This window comes from Vigna umbellata, chromosome 7 (assembly GCF_029865625.1).
Source record: "Vigna umbellata cultivar VRB3 chromosome 7, Vumbellata_1.0, whole genome shotgun sequence".
In the NCBI taxonomy this organism is placed as follows: Eukaryota; Viridiplantae; Streptophyta; class Magnoliopsida; order Fabales; family Fabaceae; genus Vigna; species Vigna umbellata.
The window spans coordinates 42,294,336-42,317,390 of record NC_142171.1 but is presented as its reverse complement, the minus strand read 5'-3'; the positions used below and the strand labels follow the sequence as shown (position 1 = coordinate 42,317,390).

The 23,055-nt window shown below is 34.4% G+C and overlaps 1 protein-coding gene across 3 annotated transcripts; it reads right to left on the bottom strand.

Annotated features, from left to right (window-relative positions):
• Positions 1–3,121: 3,121 nt before the first annotated feature.
• Positions 3,122–22,757, bottom strand: LOC148196040 (putative helicase MAGATAMA 3). Of its 3 annotated transcripts, none has more exons than XM_088095023.1 (20): positions 22,326–22,757; positions 22,085–22,229; positions 21,420–21,553; positions 21,119–21,325; positions 20,735–20,926; positions 19,765–19,800; positions 18,887–18,972; positions 18,616–18,663; positions 17,367–17,478; positions 17,190–17,295; positions 14,106–14,203; positions 9,150–9,257; positions 8,976–9,068; positions 6,591–6,644; positions 6,159–6,217; positions 5,979–6,063; positions 4,387–4,755; positions 3,962–4,084; positions 3,783–3,869; positions 3,122–3,554 (listed from the first exon to the last, which is right to left on the bottom strand). In XM_088095023.1, the coding sequence occupies exons 1-20, from the start codon at positions 22,425–22,427 to the stop codon at positions 3,342–3,344; spliced, it is 2,457 nt and encodes an 818-aa protein (XP_087951149.1). In that variant the 5' UTR covers positions 22,428–22,757; the 3' UTR covers positions 3,122–3,341. The 3 variants fall into 3 exon arrangements, with proteins under 3 accessions (XP_087951149.1, XP_087951150.1, XP_087951151.1); XM_088095024.1 differs by having other exon boundaries at positions 18,616–18,660; positions 22,326–22,756; XM_088095025.1 differs by lacking the exon at positions 21,420–21,553 and having other exon boundaries at positions 22,326–22,755.
• Between the last annotated feature and the right edge of the window lie 298 nt (positions 22,758–23,055).

The following is a 23,055-nucleotide window of genomic DNA, read 5'->3' as shown; positions in this document are numbered from 1 at the left end:
ATTTTCATTTCTAAACTTTATTAATAAATAAATATAATCTTTATTACCAAACAATATTAAATATTTAATGATGTAAAAAACAACATTGTTACATATGTGTTCATATACTCACATAAAAACATACATGACTTTTAGAGTTTAGAATCAAATTGTATCATGAATAAAATCCAATTTTATATCATAATTTAGAATTAAAATCATATTTAACCTTTTTAAATTTATAACAGTTTGTAACAATTTTTTTAATTCTTATTTTTAATTATAATTACTTTTACACTGAAAATGTAAAATATTAATCAATATAATCATGATAATAAAAAGTATATTTAATCATTGTTTTAGTAGGTAATTTAGTTAAGCTATAAGATATTATTTGATATAAAATAAGTAATTATACGTAAGTTTTAAGGTCAAGGGTATTTTAATAATTTTCATTCTCAAAACTAAAAAAAAAAAAAATTCCCAAACCCTTACTCACCTCTCTCGTTCCTCTCAACCCTTTCTCTTTCCTCTTTCTCACTCGAATCTTTTTTCTGTCTGAAAAAATCAGAAACACTTGACGTTAAACAATCTTACAAAAAAAATGATTTTATAATGAGTTTTCATCTTATAATTTTTGTCTTATCTAATTTTATCCGATTTTCAGAAGCATAAAGGAATTGGTAATTGACCTGGAAAAAATCAGAAATACTCGCTGTTAAACAATTTCTTACAAAAAATGATTTTATAATGAGTTTTTATTTTATAATTTTTATCTTATCTAATTTTATCTAATTTTCACAAGCATAATGACATCAAAGGAATTAGTAATTGGCCTGGAAAAAAATCACAAACACTCGTTGTTAAATAATTTCTTACAAAAAATGACTTTATAATGAGTTTTCATTTTATAATTTTTGTCGTATATAATTTTATCTAATTTTCACAAGCATAATGACATCCGAAAGGATTGGTAATTTGCCTGAAGGGTTCTTTTAGAGATGATGATTCAACCTATACAGATGATGAAATTAGAGAGGTTAGTAAAGATGGTGAAATTGAAGAGATCTTGAATGAACTTTTGCCTGAAGGTGAATATGTCAATGACTCAACTCTTTACAAAGGCAAAATTTTTAAAGGCAAGTTTTTCTGATTTTTTCAATTGGGACTACAGCAGGGATGACAAAGAAAAGGTTGGAGTGAGAGAGATGAAAGAGAAAGATTGAGAGGAACACGAGATATGAGTAAGGGTTTGGGGTTTTTTTTTTTTTAAGTTTTGAGAATGAAAATTATTAAAATACCCTTAACCTTAAAACTTAGAATCCATGATATATAAGGATATTTTTGTCTACTAAAATCCGGTACACATTGCTAAAATGTACCAACTGAAAACCATGCGTGTATATATATATATATATATATATTCAATATGAGAAGTAATACTTTTTACATCTCTGAATCTAAATTGGTTTTCCAATTAATGTGAAAAACTGTTTTTAAAAATTCTTGTTTTCCACCAGTACATTCGCATCACATACTGTCACAAAAAAAAGTAAGACATACTTACTGATTTGATAAAAAAAAAATATACTTACTTTTACCATATACAAATTATTGTGACTAAATTCAATTACTAAGTATGAAAATCATGATTTTTTTTTATAAAGATGTCAATTTTAAATTTGAAAAAAACAATAATTAAGTCTTCCTACTCCTATTAAATATAATTTTTCAATCTTTCTTCCTTCACTCTTTCACTGCATCATTCTCAAAATAAACATTTCATAGTTTAAAATTATTTCAATTCTGGGTGATGAAGAAAGTAGGTATTCACATTTTGTGGAAAACTAAGTGTTGCAGCATTAAAAGAGATAGTTAAATAAATACGTAATAAATAGTTGTTTGTCCAAAAGAATGAAGAAAGGTGGTATAAGCTTTTCCATCACTTTATGTGCATTAAGGACTTTGCTTCTTTTGTAAACTCCTATGCATGAAAATTCCTTGTCATGTTGTTACTATTTTGTTCCTCTTACTTTTCCCTCTCCACCATTGATTGCTTGCTTTTAGCTTTGCCTTGTGCAACTCTATGAAACTAAAAACATGTGCTAATAATATAAACAATAATTTATTTTTCAACTTTAGTATAGCACAATAATTGCCTATGCAAGTACCTACTTATTATGTACAATAATATTCATATCAGGAATCATATTATAATATTATGTATGGTGGATACTAATTAATGTTTTATTATTAAAGACTTGTATTTCTATTAAGACATAATCAAATCTCAAATCCTTCGTATTTATAATTAAGTCTTTATTAAATTTTGTTGTATATTGACTATTAAAAAAAATTAATTGAGTTTTTATAATTTAATTTTTTTTCATAAACTATGTGATGACTTTTTTTTTTGTTATTTTATTTATTTGTTTTTGTATATTAAGAAATGAGTTTATGTTGTTAATATGTTAAATAACAAACGTCTTTTATTTCTTTCATTAAAAATATGTTAGATAATGAGATCATCACAATATTATTTTATAATTCATTTTAGACTAACCACAATATTATGTTATAATAACAAAAACCTTATAGGATAGACCTAAAACTTAATCAAACCTTTTATTAATTAATAAACTATTGTAACCATGTATTTGTAAAGATTTTTGTAATGTCCTATGTACACAAATAAAGAACATAAAGTATATACGAATACTCTTAATTATTTAATAAAGCTTTTAAATAAGCAGCAAACAAAATATAGGGAGAGAATAGTAGAGTGAAAATGTTGATTAGCCTCATAATTTGTTTGCTAAATCTGTAAGATAAAACAATTATTTTTTTGCAAATAAAACCTGACCTCAGGTTATACCATTTGTTCACATTTACCTTGTAAGAATATCAACCGAATGTTTGGCATTAAAATTGAAAAATGATCTTTATTATTAGACATGTCAAGAAGAATACATTAAAAGTTATGAAAATATATTGAGAATGCTTCTTACCATCAATTTCCATTTTAATATTTTAACAACTGTCCTAAGCACCCAGGTTAGTGTTAAATAGTAGTGCTTCTTTAAAAAGTACAACTTAATAAAGTAACTTTAAAATTGCTTTCATCCTCAAACTTGCCATCATGTGGAAATAAAGCAGAATTTCATTTGAGGGCAAAATAGAGACTAAGGTCGAAAAACAGGCCTAATAAGTTAAAAACTGTGCATTTTTACTTGCATATAATAAATACCTGGTAGAAAATCAGTAACTATGCAGTGTCTTTTTCTGCATTAAATGAATACTATCATTTTTCCTTCTCATGACAGGAAAACACATAAATTATATTTATACACTCTACAACTCAACTAATCCTCGTCAAAACCCGCATCATGCATGTCCACGTCACCATCGTCGTTGTCCTCAGCTTGTCCTTGATCATCAAAGGTTGCAGCAGTGTTGGGCTGCACATCATTATCTACTGTATCAGTGGGTCCAATCACCTGAGATGGTTCGGCTACCTTTTTTTGCATGGAGGCCAGACTGTCATCACTGAAGAATGATGAATATGGTTGAGAAACCTGCAGATGGAAATTGTTTAGTTCTTCTTCAGCTTGGTGAAAAAGTTTCTTGGTTCCATAATCTAACCAGATAGATTCAGGTGGACCAACAAACGAATACTTATGTAGACATTATAGATAAAAGGAACATGTACTAATGGAGAGTGGAAACTCTGATCAATTAGGCTCAATTAAAATTCTTATTTTAACGGATCAAATTCATGTATTGCTACGTATAAATGACTTTACTTTGAATAAACAGTCCCTTTTCTCTGCACTTTCCACTAGCTTGTTCCATTGTTCACTCCTCCTTAATGTTGAGGCAGATCCAACCACCTATACCAACAACATAAAAATGGATCGATATTCAGGTGTATGGACCAAATGAAATCCATGAATCATCACATTAACAAAAAAAGACACAGTACCAATACTGCTGACTTTGCTCTAGTGATCCCAACATTCATCCGTCGGATGTCTTCTAAAAAACCTATGCCTTTATCTTTGCTTGCCCTGACACATGAAAATATTGCAATGTCCTTTTCCCGTCCCTGAAAGAGAGTAAATTATGATTTATTTCTTCAATTCCTAACGTTTTTTAAAACTTTAAATTTATAATTTAATCAAGCCAAATTACACAATGAAGGCTCGTCTATGGTGCAGTGCAACAGTTCATAACCAGCTATCTATGCACTCGTAATCTTAGTCTTGCAAATGACAGGTTTATTGTATTCCAGATGGTAAACAATTAAAACCTTTTTCAAGTATTTGCATAATTTCCTGTTAAATAATCAGCAATAAAAGTCAAAATGAACATGAAGGATATCATACAATAAACACTACGCTAGTTTACCTGGCAACCATCAACAGTACATATATCCACTACTTTCTCAGCTGACATTCCAAAGATCTCCTCAAAACGTTTTTGGAAGAGCTTGACTTGTTGACTATAGGGTGATATAATTGCAACTTGGTTACCAGATTTGAGTGCCGGATAAAGTGAAATCAGTTTTTGATACAAGAATAGAACAAAGTCAACTTCCTCGATATTAATCCATGAACCACTCCCAGATGGTTGAGTCTCTTTTCCCTCGTGTATATCAAAGAAGCAGAAGGGGCCAAAGCAGCGGTAATCATGCCATGCCCGTATTGTCCGTGATTTCACCTCATCCCCATCTTGCAATGAGTCTCCATAAAACTCACTGGAGGGAAAGCTTCGTATCTGTTCGATCATTACATAATAAAACCCATTCAGAAAAATTCACAGGAAATTTCAAAAAGAACAAAGTAATAAAAAAGAATATAATGATGAGTTTTCTCCACAGAAAAGTAATAAAAAAGAAAAACAACTCAAGGACCAAATACTAAATGATATTAACATAATCCCTTGATGCAACACGATAAAACTGATTAACAGGAACATGTTATATTCTCTGTTATGTGATACAATCAAATCCTAGGGATAAAACTCCAGGATTTTAGAAGTGTGGTACACGACAGAATTTGAATCGGACCAGAGTAGTATTTATATTGAAATGAAGCAAAAAGTAGAGGAGAATCGTCTATTAAAATGTGGAAAAGAGGAGACCTTTAAGAGAAACAAAACCATTAATAGATCAGAGTTCCCATGCAAAATGGTAATTTAGGAAAAGAAACCCAAACCCCCTCCCTCCCTATCCTGGGGAAGAACTTCTCAAGCTTCCCAAAATAATTTTCCAGCTTATCCCCCTCCAAATGCTTACTACTCTCCCTCCCTCCAGCACAATTCTTGCATCTCCACTCTCTTTCTGCCAGCTGCCCTACTTTTCTCTTTCAGCTGGTGCCACTTCATTCCTTTTACACTCATACACATGCAGGCCTAATTTATGAGGCATATTTGTCCCTTTTTCTATTCCCGTAAGCCCCCTCATTTTCCATATATATCTTCGTCGTGGGCCTATTAGTAACGTGGAATATATCAAGATCAAATGCTACGAAAGTGTAGCCTGGAATATTCTCTAGATATTCCATTTGTAAGTCATCAATTTAAAACAACCTGTACTGTTTCTCATTTATATTCTTCAATCTAAAATATTGCCTAACTCAGTTTCTTGATTAGGTATCATTAAATGTCATTCCTTCAAAACCATAATTCTACTGCACTTAAATTTTGCTAAGAAATCCACCACTATAATACCACTTAAGCAACAGAGCCAACATGGCCCCGGTATTTCCCCAGCAAATGAGGCAATTCTTAGGTCTGAACCAATTGAACTCATTTGGCCACACGAAGACCACGTTAGAGAAATTAATTTTGCAAGATTCTGCTTAACATGTATTACAAATGAATTATGGCCTATGTATACTCCAAAATAATTCAAAGGGGGAAAGATTGTCCACACCTTACGAGCAGTATTTTAGCCATATTCTTAGCTAATATAGAACATGTTAACAGTATGCACCAACCTCAGGATGCATTCGATATTGGGTCTTCAACATTTTAACTGGATAACCAGCCTCCATCAATCTTTCAAATAAGCTTGTGCCGTATCTTAATTCATGAAACAATAAAGCCAAAAACTCGTGTTAGAAAAAAGAATGGTTTAATGTATTAAAATCATAATCACCACAAAACTAATTGTTTACCTGTGATTCTTAGCAATGTCCGAAATTACAGTTGCTGGAAGTTGAGCTGGATCACCAACCTTTAAAAATGTTGCAACAAAATGTAGCCTCAATAAGGACAACATTATTTAAAAAGTCTGTAAACCAACAAGCTTTTAAAAGGATTCAACAATTGTATAAATATATTTCCACTGTCCAGGCCTTTGTCTAAACATTAGCAATTAATAGACAAGAATTATCAATCCCATTGCTGTATACCATTTCACATTGTTTTGATTAAGAGCTAATATGAATAATGGCTTTTCTTTCTTCGCACATGCTGTCAAAATGCATTTTTTTTCCTCAATTTATATTTTATACATCATATAGAATATTGTTCAAACATATATTACGATAAGTAAAAGGTAAAATGATGTAGGTTCCTGTAATGCAAGGATGAGCGATGTAAAGTACCAGAAAAACTTTTTTGCATTGATTGGCTAATGGAACAAGAGTTGCAGGCTCCACCTGTCATAAAGAGTTGAAATAAAATAAGCAACATCGTTTTAGATGTTATTGACAATCTTTAATCTGCTCATTAGTAAAAAATTAGTTATACAGCCGGAAACCACATAATAATAAACCTTTTCAACTTTCTAAGAATGCCCATTTTCATTGCAACTTAGGAAAAAAGATTAAAGTTATTAGTCTAGTTTAGTAAATAAATACTGTCCCTAAAGAATCTTGTTACGAAGTTCCTCCTTGTGTATCTGGTTCTATTAGAAGTCTCACATCGACTAGAGATAAGGCCAATTTAGAATATATATAAGTGGGTGCAAACCTCACTTTAGAAGCCAGTTTTGTGGGGTTGAGTTAGGCTTAAAATCCACTTCTTAACATGGTATCAGAGCCAAGTTAGAGTCTATCCTAGCGATATTTGTTGTTTGTTGGGTATATAGTTCCACCCGCTATTGGACCACCCCTTAATGTCTAGTCTCATGTTCGAGATGTATATACCTCGGCATGGGGGTGTGTTGGAAGTCCCACGTCGACTAGAAATAAGACCAGTTTAGAATATATATATAAGTGGGTGCAAACCTCACTTTACAAGCCGGTTTTGTGGGGATTGAGTTAGGCTTAAAGTTCACTTCTTAACAGGTTCTACTTTTTTCATGTATGATATTTCTCCAAGATAAATTTATCTTGCTCATCGAATTCTCTTCTTCGGTGTTCTTGACTTGGGAGACCACATTTCCTCCATGACAAGTATCCAAGTACTTGGGAAACCTACTTTCAAAAGAACCAAACAGTTAAATACTCCACCAAGTCGTACTGCTCAATGTGAGACTTAGGCGCCATATACTACCCAAGTTCCTATAAAGCGCCAGTACTGAAAGTTGACATTTTGATGACTTTATCTGTATGACACTTAACTCTGACACTTCATTCAACTCCTGTATTGGTCAGGGCTCCTAGTAGCAGAATTTTGTGTAGGTAACCGTTTTTGAGACACCAAGAACTAGGTCTGATGCCAATTGACAAGTACCTAAGAATTTGAGTAACTCACTCTCAAAAGTCAGCCATCAAAGGGGCAAAAGCAAACACTTGAATACTTCACCATGCACCCCATATTGCAGCTTGATGTGGGACTTAGGCGCCCATAACACCGAAGTTCCTATTGCTCTGCTACAAATTGATTCTTTAGTTCCTTTAATGTTGCTTTTTTCAAGGAAATGCCTTTCTTCACTACCCAACAGAAACCAAATTCAAAATGTTACCACTGCCTTATCTAAGCAATCCTATCTTTTATCCTCAACTTTTGAATTCTCAAATATCAAAAACCTATTCCCAACCACAGCAGCTATCTCCTTTGACACTCATTTCTTATGAGTGTCATCCTTATATAGTGATTAATCCTCTGCCTTAGTGGTCTTCAACTATTCTAGTCCCATCTTAATCTTCCACTGGCTTACCTACTGTGGTTAGTAATTGTATTAATTCTACCTTTAATCTCCACCCCTTTTATAATTATTAGATAACTTAGTCAAACTACCATTTTTTTGCAATTTACTTTTGTGATACGGTGGATCCCTTGTACTCGAAATACATTTTAATTTTACTCTTTTTATAAAAATAAATAAGCCAAGTGTTACACCAAAATGAGCATGTTTTAGCTTGCGGGAGGATCTGAGTTATGATACAAGTAGAACCCCAAGAACAAGGAAAATTCTTCAGAACACTGTCCCATTGAAAAACTTCACCAAAGAAAAAGATGTCCTCTCAAGTGACAAAGACTTTTAGGGATTTCAGATATACTTCAGACTTTAGACTTAGTCCTCAGTAGCTTATTTACTCCAAGAGGCAAAAAAATGTATTCCAGCCCCAAAATATTTGAAAACTCATTATAATCTAAAATTATTTCTATTTTTTACCTCAGCTTAAGCTTTCCTGATAGTTGGTTCATGGGATATTATCAGTCTCTATGAACATAAGGTCTAGAGTTCAATCCTTTCCTCCCCTATTATTTTCTAATGAAAAGTTATACTCTAGCACAATACAGCTGGGTCTGTGCATTATTCACAGCTAAAGCCCAAAGGACTCCGGTGTGGGCAAGTAATAGATTCCAAGATTTAAAACATAAAATCATTTTTATGTCTTCACATGATAGCTTAAGTTTCAGGGATTATTGGTTCATGAAAGTTATTCCATCTGCATACTACAATTAAAAATAAATAAAAATTAGTTGCTGGAATATTTTGAGATACCCCAGCAACTTCTTAAGATCAAACTTTGTCAAGTTAGTTTATATTATAAGCAATATTAAAAGTGACTCAGCAACTAAGAGGATTTGACACTTACAGCCTGTGCTGCTTCATCTATAATCACAACATCAAATCCACGATTTAGTTTACTGAAAACATGGGAACCACTAAAGCTGAGAGTTGAGAAGACCTGCCAAGAAGACAGAAAATACTATGAAAATCAGATTGCTTTTGCTTATGCATTCAACATAAAGTGTGGGAATATACATACAATAGTGGCCTCGTCTAAAATTGCAGCTCGGATACTGTCATCATTACTTCCTGCAGTACTCTGCTTATTGGTGGATGATTTATTGGCACTAGAACGTTTTTGTTTCATCTGCATATAAAAGTTTCAACCTTTAAATTCAACCCAATTACATTTGAAGTGTGTTAATAATACAGATTGCAATAGAAACAGCAATCCTGTAAGTAATGCTTAGACTACCAATTCAATAGTTAAAATACTGTCGCAATTGCTAGGGTGTGAACCGAATACAAGAAATATCTATTATGCTCAATTTATTTTCTTTAAGAACATCATTCCAAAAAAGGTGTATAAAGTGATCACCGTATCATAAGTGGTTGGTACACATCATAAATAACGCCACGACAGATGCACATGTTTTGGGCTTGAAATCTACATAGGTGTTTTCAGTTAATAACATCATATGACTAGATGACCCAATTATAAGATATATGAAGCCTGAACATGAAGGTAAATCATTTCATTGATCAGAGATCCTTGCCCAGAAATGATGTAAAGTTTCAGTCCTAGTGCAGAGTGATGAAGCTTCAACATCTTCAAGTGCCAATACACCTTAGGCATAGTTCTCAATGTTGAGCTAAGATACATTGCATGGATATCTATTGATCAAAAGCATACAGAATAATGCACGTTTGTCAATATTAAATTTAGCATATTATCAATCCTTTTGTGGACAAAGACAAACTACCTGCTTTTCAGAGCTCATCAAATCATGAATGGCCTTATGCAAACAAGGTTCCAGAATATGGAAAAAGAGGAGGTTCTATTAGACTTCTCTTTTCCATTGCAGTTATTCACTTTGGACTCTGTTACAACTTGACATAAAAAATGCTACATGGTGATTTTGATGAAGTCTACATGGAGCATACTCTTGGATTTGTTATTTAGGAAAAGTCGTCTAATATGTATGTGTCTACACAAGTCCTTATATGGTCTCAAGCAATCACTATGTTATGGTATAAGGTAGGGGGTAATAATAAGGTTTGGAAAGGATATGAGAAGGAGAAGGAAGGTATGAGGGAAGTGAGGCCGAACGGTAATGGTAGAAGGCGTGGAGCAAGGTTGTCAAACTCGAGAGTTTAAGTGAACTCGTGAGAGCTCCGTAAACTCGACTCGTAGACTCAAATCGTAAACTCGTAAGAATTTACTTTTTTACGAAAAAAATTATAAATAACATTAATTCAAATATTATAATAAAATAATTAAACAAAATAGTTAAATTATTTTTATTTCTATTTTTTAATAAATAAGATAACTTAGACTACTATTAATTAAATTTGATTTATTCCTAAACATACTTTAAATTATTCCTAATTTTAGTTTCCAACTACAACTTTACAATACATTATACATTTATTAAATAATTAAAAATAATCTCTAATTCGTAATTAAAAATCCTAATATATATATATATATATGTGTATATATATATATATATGTGTGTATATATGTATATATATATGTGTGTATATATATATGTGTGTGTATATATATATATGTGTGTAATATATATATGTGTGTATATATATATGTGTGTGTATATATATGTGTATATATATATTATATGTGTGTATATATATATGTGTGTATATATATATATATATATATATATATACCTTTCTAAAAGCTGCAAACCACGAGACAAAAAAAAACTCACAAATCCCCCAAGTCCCTTTCCGCAACTGACAAAACTCACAAATTCCCTAAATCCCTTCCTCCAGAAAACGGTGCGCAGCTGAGGAAAAAAAACTCATCTTTTTGAAACCGAGAAGATTAAAGACAACCTCAGAGACACGAATGGCAAGCGAGCAAACGACGACACAACAGTGCGACGAGCAAGCAACGACACAGTGAGCGAACGGTGGCGCCGCGAGCGTGAGCAAACGGTGGCACCACAAGCAATGAAGAGACAATCGTGCAGTGAGATGCCATTTTATTCACGACGAGTTTTCCTTTTTCAGTTTTGTGCACCAAACGATTATGGTTGTTGTCGTTTTTGGTTTAAAAAATTTTTCTTCTCTAAACTCGCCAACTCGGTTGCAAACTCTCGGGTTGGGGCGAGTTGACCGAGTTTGCTTCCGATTCTACCGACTTTACATCAAAAGCGAGTTTACTTCCGAGTTAACTCGAAAGCTGTGTGTTGAAACGCAAACTTGGATGAGTTAACGAGTTAACTCGTGAGTTTGATAACCATGGCGTGGAAAGGTCTAGCCGAATGGTGGAAGGTGGTGAAGAGCTAGAGCCGAACGGTAGGAGGCAGGGGGAAACAAGCCGAACGGAGGAAGGCGAGGAGCGACAAGGCCGAACGGTGGAAGGCGAGGAGCGACTAGGCCGAACGGTGGAAGGCAAGAAGCGACCAAGCCGAACGGTGGAAGGCGACGAGCGAGCAGGCCGAACGGTGGAAGGCAGATAGCGAGCAGGCCGAACGGTGGAAGGCAGGGAGCGAGCAGGCCGAACGGTGGACAAGGGAGAGCGACCAGACCGAACGGCAGGAAGCAGCGAAGGACCTGGGCCGAACAGTTGAAGAGCTACCATCCTAACTGTCACAACTGTTAGGATGGGCGGGAACTAATTACAGTAAAGGGAGCTATATTTGAGGAGAATATTCAGTATAAGATAATTAGAGTAAATAAATATATATTCCAGGGAAATATACAATATAAGATATTTATAATTAATGATATATGCTAGGGAAATATATGGGGGAATATTTACATTAAATATAGGGATATTTATATTAAATATAGATATATTCTAGGGAGATATTTAGTAAGAGATGAGCGGGAAACAATTAGTATAAATAAAGCTAGAGTCTAGGGTTAAGGGTATGCTTTTGATTATTGAGTTTTGTGACAGACATTATTGTTTTGTGAGGGAGGTTATGCTCCCAAATAATTGATGGAGGTTATGCTCCCAATTATTGTTTACTTTTGTTTGTTCAGATATTACCATCAATAAAAGATATTCATTCGTTCAATTCCATTCTTTCATTATTATTTTGCTTGTTGTGAGTGTGTAAGAGGGTGATTTCGTTATTCTCCTACTCGGATACGTAACACACTATGTGCATGGTTTGGCCATATGTCAGAAAGTTTACTTTCGACATTCTAGAAATGCTACGCCTATGGACACAGCAATGGATTTAGGTATCAAACCTGTACCCAACTAAGGAGAGCCATATTCTGATCCTCAGTACAAATGGTTAGTTGGTATGCTAAATTACCTACTGTGACTCGTCCAGGTATTGCTTTTACACTGACCTTAGTAAGTCAATTTTTAAACTCTCCTTGTCAAGACCATTGAGATGTGATAGGATTCTTGGCAGAAAGAACCCTGAACCCACACAGATACACACTTCAACACACCCACATGCAGTACACACCAAAGAACCAAACTGTTTTATTATTCTGGTAACAAAGACTTATGTTCGTAAGCAACCAAGGGAGCAATCCTCCTTTCACCCAGGATGTAATAATCCTGTCACTACAACAGTAAACCCAAATCTGTCCCCCTAAGACACACCTCCCCCCTATATAACCAACCCTTCTTCTCACCTAACAACCAACCGTCTAACCAACTAACAACCTCCCTCACCCTATGTCCTGTTTTTTATCTCTTTTTTCCTTAACATAAACTCTCAAGGTCCTATCAAGATGTCATCATACGGATCCTAAAGTATATTAAGAAGCCTCATGGCCAGCCCTCATTTTGAAGATATGTGAAATACTCAAATTGTTGGGTATCCTGACAACAACTAGGCAGGGTCACCAAGTGACACTTCAGGGTATTGTGTTCTTATTGAAATGATTTAACATGTGGAAAAGTGAGAAACAAAATTTTGTGATAAAATCTGCAGAAGCATATTACATGGCAATGACATTAGTCCCTTGTGAGCTTATATTAGAATAAAGTTCTGAAATGCACCTTATATGTGTCAACTTGGTAGCAAGACACATTGCCTCTAATCCTATCTTTCATGATAGAACCAAACATATTGAGGCAAATTGTCGTCTCATAAGAGAAGAATTAGAGTCTTAAGATATCACCACTAGGTTTGTCATTCTAGTGAACAATTAGTTGACATATTTACCAAGTTGCTAAGAGGACCAAGTATATTTGCAAAAAGCTAAGCATATATGATTATATGCTCCAACTTGAGGGGGAATATTATCATTATAGAAATATGGAACAAATCCTATATAATCAAACATATATAGATTATATATACATATTATTGGAAACCTTTTTATTTATTCAGATATCATATCTTTTATTATTAGAGGATGTAAAATCTCTTTTATTTATTGTAATGATTCTTTTTTCTCAATATAAATAAAATATCTATGTTGTATTAGAAACACACAATCTCAATTCAATCTCAATCTTTCCTATAGTTTAACAGGAAGGATGATTAGAAGCTAAAGTAATCTAAAAAGAAATGAAGTATAACCTACTTCACAGGTTCTAGTAAAACATTCACCAGCATAATTAACTCTAAAGAATCAATGTTTTGTTAGGAACAAATTTTAGAGCCTTTTCATCTAACTTCATATCACTCATTATATCAAGACTCTTCATTCATTTCAGGAGAATGTCAGCATCCCCTTAGGGTTGAATATTAACATCTAAAAGTGGTGGTAAGTTTTTATTGGAAAAGAAAAAAATCATTGCATTTTATAGTTTTGAACTATAAATGTTTTCTTTATCAATAAAAACATACCACTTTTAGATGCACAAATCAGTCAGTCCCAAGCGTTAATGTTAATAAAACCGTTAAATCAATAACAAAGTTCCCCTCCAGACCAGCTGAGCCATAATCATGGCATTATAACAAAAGTTTACAATAGTGATATGAAAAATTATATAATGATGGTGGCAGCATAGCTAATTGAAACACATTTGGTCTAATATTCCACGTACAAGTTCATCCAGGGAAACAGCCTTGATAGAATGATGTGCTTTGAGACCAATCCGTACAATTTTAGGGCAATACACACGGTCATTTTCATCATGTACACCTAAGAACATCCATGAATAAAAATAAATATGCAATCATGATAAGACAGTATAGAATACAGAATTCTTTAAAGAAAAGACCAAAAGGAGAATGTAGAAAGAAAAAACAAGAATTGCTAGGTCAAGTTCAGTCTGCTTATAATATGGAATAGTTAATTACAAGGCCTGGCCACACAACCAAGATAGCAATGACACCTCGCTAGTCAATGTGTCCTAGTTGAAATCTTAACCCCCACCCCCCCTCAATCCCCATTACAAACTGTTAGGATATAATGTGTGCAAAATATAAGGAAATAGATTATGAATTAGTTGTTAATTAGTTAGTTGGTTAGGGGAGCCTTTATAAGAAGGCAAGGAGGTCTTGTGTTAGGGTACTTTGGATAATCTTGTAGATTGAGCTTTAGCTCTTTGTGAAGGGGAAACCCTTGGAGAAGGGAGTGCTCTCCTATTCTTGTATTCTTTGGCTACAATAATACAAGATCACTCACTCACTCCCCAGATCACTCACACTCACTCACCAGATCACTCGCACACCTCCCTGCCTTCTTATAAAGGCCCCCCTAACCAACTAACCAACTAACAACTAATTCCTAATCTATTTCCTTTTTATTTTGCACACATTATATCCTAACATTACACCCCACTGCAAAACAACCTTGTCCTCAAGGTTGGAACCCTAAATTGTTTCCTCTTAATGTTATATTGCAGCCCTGCAAAGAAATATTACTGCCATTGGTCTTCTAGTGTTTTATTTGTTTGTGACAACCATATCTTGAATTTTTGGATGAAATTTTTTCCCACTCCCAGTCCCTGTTATTGCTGTCAAACCATCCAATACCACTGCTACTATTTGCAATTTTAAATCTGGGGGCTTGGGTGGTGGCAAATCCTCCTCTAATGACTTCCACTCTTCCTGGATTCTTTTAGTCCAATTTTGTGAAATCCTCAAAATCTCAACTCTGACTTCATTGGCTCTTGTAGCCACAACACTTTTGGCAGATGCTCCATCTACTTGCAAACTCTCATGTAAAATTTCCACACTCCCCATCTTAGTTACTGCTTCCCAACTCTCACATAGAATGCTTCTTCTGTTCCCTTCAACTATCTTTAGTAGAGTTGTGGCTAGATTTTTCCAAGAAAGGTTCTTGGATTTTTTATGTCAAGTCTTGCACCCTTGGACTACATTTTCTTTGTTGTTTGGGTGTGCTTTTGTTGATCCTTTAGTGTTTTGAACTTCAAAAGCATTTGCTGCCTCTGTTGTTTGTTTGATCTTGGGTGTCAATCCTTTCATAAGAGGTCAACTCTTCTCTTTTCACCCACGAAAAAATTGGTGTCTCCTCACCCTTCCTAGCTCCATTATTGTCAATGGCATCCTCCTCTTTTTGCTCCCACTTGAGAATTAAACTGTAAAATAATTCTAGAGGGCTTGATTGATCCCTCTCATAATCTTCTATTTATAAAAATAAATTGATACAAGAGTACATGATAATTAGGGTAATATAATCATATAATTAGAGTAAGCCTAGACACAATATAATCATGATAAATAGGGTAACCCTAGATACAATATAATCATGATAAATAGGGTAACCCTTGACACAATATAATGATGATAAATAAGATAAATATCCTAACACTCCCAATTGCTTGAATTTTCTCCTCCACCTGAGGATTTCTTTCCTTTCTTGATATCTTGCAACAGGTCCTCTCTTGCTCTGTAAACAGACTCAACTTGGTTGCTCTTTGACACCACTGTTTTAACCCCAGGCCTTCAACAATTCTTCCCCTTTCTTTACTGTTTTGACATTCCCACCACAACCTACCACTCTATCTCCACTAAAAACAACAACTTTTGCAACTTTACTTGGAGAAGAAAGAGTCACAACCTTCCCATCATGATCTTCACCTGATGTATTTTCCCTACCAACATTTGTCATGTTATCCACCCTTACAGCAGAAACTTCGGCAACGTTCTCAGCAGCAGCTTCTGTGACTTCTGCAATTTGAGCTAACTTCTCAAAAACAGAACCTCTATCTCTTCCTCCGAACCCCCTTATCAATGCCTCTTTCAGCTCTTTCCAAGGGTTCTTGGTTTTATTTTTCCAGGCCCTGAACCAATAGATTGTGCCTCCCTCCATGCACTTGTAAGCCAACCTGAGCCTCTCCTTCTTTGGGACATTTTGGATGTCAAAGAACTTTTCTGCCTTAGAGATCCACCCAATAGGCCCAACCCCTCAAACCTGGGCAATTCTACCCGCTTCCTCCAATTTTGTTCACCCTTGTCTTCCTCCAGCTCTTCTTCTGAACCCTCTTTCTGTCCTTTCATGACAGATTTCTCACTTCCTTCTAAGCCCTTTATGTGAATCTTGATTTCTTGAAGCATTTCTCTCATTTCTTCATATTTCTTCTCCATTCTGCTAGCTCCCTTTTCTGTTTGCTGGCCCACCTCTATACATAATCCTTCCTTACCTCCAGGGCATTTATTCTTCCATCCATCCTTCCCTCCAAAGCCTTCATTCTTCCTTCCATCACGCTTCTCTCCCAATGATCCAGCACTCCTCTCCTAAGGATATCCGGCAGGTCAGACCAATTTGTTAGGCTTCTTTAGTCAAGAAGTCTAACTATCACTCAAAACAGCACACACACACTCACCAGATTACTGGAAACAGAACTGTATTATTATTGTAACCAAAGAATACAAGAATAGGAGAGCACTCCCTTCTCCAAGGGTTTCCCCTTCACAAAGAGCCAAAGCTCAATCTACAAGATAATCCAAAGTACCCTGACACAAGACCTACCTGCCTTCTTATAAAGGCCCCCTAACCAACTAACCAACTAACAACTAATTCCTAATCTATTTCCTTTTATTCTGCACACATTATATCCTAACACAAACACAAAACTAAGAGGGTCAAAATCATGGCAAGTAAATGAATGCAGAAAGAAGAATTCTTTTTCCCAAACAAATGCATTGAAGAAACTTAATACCTCCATTGAGAACCCTCAACACAATCTCATCAAGGGCAGAGTTTGATGGGGCGCAAACTAACACTCTTACACGGTACTTCCGACTTGAAGTTACAGCTTCAGGTTTCTGATAAAACCCATCATTAGAGATGTTATTTTGCAAGATCAACAATTTTAACCAATGAAAGGAGTACTTACTAGTTCATTTCCAGTAGTTGGGTAAAAGCCATCATCACCGTCTTTTGGCATCAGACTATCCCTTGGATTAATACTACTAAGCCATGGAGACGCTAGTCCCCAATGTCTTTTTCTGTCATGGGAAAAGGGAAAAGAAAATAAAATCTTCTAGCATGATGGAATGTGAAAAGTGCATTCTGCTAACAATTGAATAAATAAGATGGAGAAATATCAGTGTATTCAACATAAACTGTTGTGCTTTTGATTGATGTATATATAAAGGTTACAAAAAGAGGCAACACAAGCTTGGTATGTATATATAAAAGAAATAATAAAATAACATTACATTTCAACACTAACAATGCTAGTATAAAACCCATTTGCGGTTTATTTTAATTGATCTTGGGACAGAAGTGGTCACCATTCCTAGGTAATTTTGCAAGATATGTACTTTGAAACCAAATATTACAAGGCTCTTGTTGAACATCATCTAACCAAACTAAATTATTCTTGAATTCTACAAAAAAGGGTAAAAGAGCAAGCCAACATGCAAGAGATACTATAGAGGTTAAAATCAACTTTATCAATTTGGAAGGGTACTCTGCTATGGACCTGCATTCATAAAATCAGCTAAAGAAACTGACTTATGTAATACTCCAATCATCTAGAATTGTACTTTAATTAAAATAATTTCTTGAAACATCCTCAAGAATATTCTAATCAAAATACTTTATTTGGACCTTGGAGAATTCTAAAGTACAGTTAAGCCAATAGGTTCTTTCTCTCTTATCATACTCCAACAACGCAAGTATCAAACAAGTAATCATCCAGATCACTTACTTCTATAAGCCAAAGTCCAAAAACATTCATAAGCTTTAAACAATTTTCCCAGCTTCTTACGATGTTGATATAAAATTAAACCATCTAAAGTGAAAGAGAAACCAAAGAAAAGTGCCCTTAACTTGAATTACAGCTATTTTCTTTATGATATAATACAAAAATCAAATTTTACCCTTATTGTTGCACTTCTACTTGATTCACAACATTTGTTTATGAACTACTTGAAGGTAGGCATGGCAAGAAAGCAAACATGCATAACACAAAGCAAGAAGAGATTAATAATGAAAATAACAGATAAGGATTTCAAAAGATGGCGGATATGGGGAATTAAAAGAAATATTATGTTAAGAATCACTGGAAATAACCAACATCCGTGGCAAGAAGTTTTCTTAACCAAGTAAAGCCTAAATATTTTCAAAGAAAATCTTACTTCTCCTCAGTAGGTAATTGTGGTCCTTGCCTTAGCTCATAGGTCCTGCTTCCAAAAGAAAATATCAATAACCATATGTATGAATAAAGAGAAAGAAAGATTAAGCAAAAATAAGACCATAAATTGCTTGGTAGAAACAAAATTTGCTTCAATATCTCACTTCTACCAGGCACACTCCTAACACAATGCTTTGCTGAAGACAACAATAGCAACAAAAAACTGAATTTTTAGAAATAGAAGACTGCAGACATATACTAAATATTATGCTTACTTAGAATGCACTCTTGTAGGAGTTGCATGCAAAATGGTACTTAGAATCCCAAGTATGGTCTGAGTCTTCCCAGTCCCTGGGGGGCCCTGAAAGGAGTTGGTTAGGCTGGATTACAATTTTTTTTATTATAAAAAAGACAACATTACATTGATAAAAACCCAGATGTCTCATAGGTATTTTGCAAGAAGATAGTTGAACAAATAAGATTGATAGAAAAAATGTTAGGTTTCTGGATTAAAAGGAACCTAAAACGTTTAGTTCTACACCCAAAAACACCAGTGTTATCAACACCCAGCACTGGAAACGTATCTATTATTCCAACACAAGCAGAGTACAAGAAAACAACCAAGGGATATTGTTTCCCTTCACACAGGTTGCAACTAGTCTGTCCAGCCTCTCAAAACTAATCAAAAACGTCCCTTCTAAAAGACACAACCACACCTATATATAGTCTTCCCACTAAGGAGACTATAGCAGCCCAAACCACCTGGACAGCCCAAACCACCTGTAACAAACTATGTTTTATTTTTAACAACTTTCCTCCTAACATAAACATTCATAATCCTATCATTACACGCTATGGCCTGAACAACTTTGTCCTCAAGGTTAAAATCTAGAAAGTGATCCCATATGGTTGCCACATCCTCCCATGTTGCTGCCTCTGGTCCCCCTTCTTGCTATTCAATGAGAACTTACTATTTCAAATTGGCAGTTCTTTGAAATAAATTTCTCCATTTCCCGAATATAACAAACAAGTCTTTTCAGAAAAATAATTCAGCATAACTGATAAACATAACACCAAGCATTGCCTAACAGAAAAGGGAAATATGAAAAAGCATTAAAAAAATTTTAGAACAGAAAGCCAAATAGAGACCTACCTGTATCAGGACAAAGGCTTTTGATGATAGACCAGCCTGGAACAGAAATAAAATGTTAAAATGGAATGAATATAAGGTTACAAGAGCTTTACATCTTATTAAGGAATGAAAACTTCTGATCAATCTTCACTTTCTTTTTTCTGCTCTTTGTTGTTTGACTTGTAACTTATTATGATGGCATATGTTGCAGTGTATATTTTTCTAACAATTGTGCATGCTTGAATATGCTTTAAACTAAAGGGATAAAATGGTTTTCTTTCCTAGCTAAACTATTATGCTTCACCTTACAAAAGCTAACTTTGAGAAAGGAGAATTGGTTCAGACAGTATAAATGTAACATAGCTTTTAAATTTTTTAAAAGATCTTTCAAAAGGGTTCATCAACAAAAGCACATTCTCTTCCAAAAGAGTGATAAGAATTTTATTGGACAAAAGAAAATAATAAAGGAGAAAGAATTTATAAAGATGGGGAGATAAATGCGTGATTTAAGTTTATTGTTTCAGTTCATTTGAAATTAGATATTAGGTAGTTTGTTTTGGATGCCTTTTGCTCCTACATTTCTTTTTCTGACTCCTATATCAAAACCAAAAGAAATTAAGATGAGATTGAAATTGGAAAAACCCAAGCCTTTAACAAGTACAGAAGAAAAGAAACGTGGAAAACAAGGAGCATTTTCAAATTGAGAAAACTTGGTGACAAAAAAGTAAAACAGAACTCTGAATGATATGCTTGCATCATAATACGTTTGAAGTAGTATATCCTTCAACTAAATGCGAAATCCAAACTTGCAAATATGCCCCCCTCTAGTCATAATCCAGCATTTATTCTTTCCAAACTATATATCAGTAACAAAAAATGAGAAAAAGCCATTGGATTGGTTAAAAGAAGAAGAAAGACAAAAACAAGCCTGAGTTGATGAACAAGTGTTAGTTTTATTTACTTTATTCAACTTCTAAAATAAAAAACTTACTGTAATGGCCTCACGCTGGTACTGATTAAAACTATTTTCAACATATTCCCTCAATGGTGTTGGGATTTTCCATCCCTCGACTTCTGTGCCAAAATCTTCTCCAACTGCACTTAATATTAAATCCTTGTACGGGAGACAGCCTAAAGTTCGAATAGCCAAATATTCACGAGCAATAGTAGATAAGCTGCATTGCTGCATGATTTTCACACTGGATCAACGGCAAAGCTAATTTAAAAGAAAATGCCTTTTGTTAAGAAAAAAAATTCTGAAAACCTTTATATTTCTATTATAAATTAATAATACAATTAATCAAGGAAGGCAGCCTCCACATAGAAAACACACACAATATTGATATTACTAGAAGTACATGATAGAATAGGCTACCTTCATAAAATATAACTGTCTTTCTGTCTCGCATATATGAGATCGCATGTTAAGCAGCCTAGGACAAGATTTTACATCATCTGTATTATATTTTAAGAACTCCCCAGCAAGATAGAGTCTAACTCGAACAAGTAGGTACTCTTTTTTCCGGACATGTTCCACCAAAGCAAATGCATAAACAGTAGGTACTCTTTTTTCATCTACAACCTGCAGCGACAAATACAGATAGGCAATCAATTCAAATTCGAATAGGCAAAATATTCAAAGCCCAAAACACATAACTTCTCATCACTGGTAGTACCTTATCTCTGGAAAGCAGCAAAAGATCATTCTGTGATATTGATTCTCCCTCATTAATTTCACACGGAAATTCTATAAAATGAAAATCATCTGCCTCACTCCAACTTTTTACCACCCCCAATTTCCAATCAGTCACTGTGGTCAGGCAAACAAAAAAAAAAATCTTAAGCAAAGAGACCCTTCAAACTTTTATTTTGGTCCCTAGGGTATCTCAGTACTAGAGACTAATCCAAAGATTTATGAAATCTCTCGTAGGCGACAGCTAAAAGACTAATCCAAAACTCTATTTAAAGGGCAAGTCTCTCTTAATAGATATTCTCTATTAACACAGACCCAGAATCGGACCTTTGATTATGTGCTTAAGAAGTAGATTTATTTGTGAACCATACCTCACTACATTATTGATGGACCCTTCTAACTTTAAAACATGAAAAGCAAACCAGTTATTATTTAAATTGAAGTGAAAAAGAGAGAACCGCAACTTAGACAGGGCTTTAACATTCCTCTGACTAGTCCTACAAAGTCAGTCACTCCCACCCAACTAACAAGAATAGTATAGAAAGGGCTAAAGACCTGAGACAAAGGCTGTTAACAACTGTGCTACATTGCTACTGCAAGAATAATAATCTTCTCAAAAAACGAAAAAATAGTTGAAATTAAAGATACCCTCTTCTTCCTCTTTCTCCTTAATGATCTGCGATTTGGCTTCTTCAAAGATGAGCGGTTCGTAGGTTGCAATATAGTCATCAACGTCTGTATACCGGTTCTTCACCTTCACGAGTGTTGACTTCGCAGTCCCTTTCTTCTGCTTCTGAAAACACCACATTCCAAAAGACATTACGAAAGCAAATTAAAAAGAAAAAAACACAGAAACAAAAGAAAAATAGTAAGGAATGAAGTGAATTGCCTTAGATTCCTTGAGGAGAGCAACGTAGTCCCAACTAAGAATAATCTTGTAGAAGCGGCGGATTACGGATTCTTCCTGAAGCTTTTCCTTCTCAACTGCCATAACAACCAATGGAGGGAAAAGGGAAGCAAACCTCCAAGTGTAGTGGAAATACAGGCACTCGCTACTGTGTCCACCTTTTCTATACTATTATATCATATACCTCTTTCTCAGTTGTAGATAAAAAAGAAAATTGTCACGGTAGCACCAAAGCGAAAGCACGACGAACTTGACCCTCAAAAACTACAAAAATTCATAAAGAAGAAGCACGACGACTCCAACGAAAACGCCGAGGAAACCAACGACGACAACGCGATGCAAAGCCCTATGAATGTCAGTAATGCGGGAGAAGCGAAGTAGGCAACAGTGATTAGGGGTGGGCAAACCGCACTATAGTGCACTACACTACAGAAGTTTATAGTTTATAACAAAGTGCAAATCAATTTTCAAATTAGCCAAGACAGAGGTTTAGGGCTCAGTGAGCTACTTGCTGCAGTGGGCTACTCTAATTAATGGAAAAATTATCATTATTAATTAATATTCAACCTTTCATATCATATTTTGACATAAAATATATATTATTGTAAAATATAACTAACTTTAATATTAACAAAAAATATAAGTATAATATAATACTCATTATAAATAAGAAAGTATAACAGAACTACTTATAATAATGAGTGACGAAGGA

What these genes read in the sequence shown, in the direction of transcription:
- LOC148196040 (XM_088095023.1), bottom strand. Translation starts at nt 22,427, where the DNA reads ATGGCAGTTGAGAAGGAAAAGCTTCAGGAAGAATCCGTAATCCGCCGC. An exon ending in TTTTAGACGAGGCCACTATT is followed by an intron (nt 9,069 to 9,149) that starts GTATGTATATTC and finishes TCTTCTTGGCAG; the next exon opens with GTCTTCTCAACTCTCAGCTT. An exon ending in AATATCGAATGCATCCTGAG is followed by an intron (nt 4,756 to 5,978) that starts GTTGGTGCATAC and finishes ATGATCGAACAG; the next exon opens with ATACGAAGCTTTCCCTCCAG.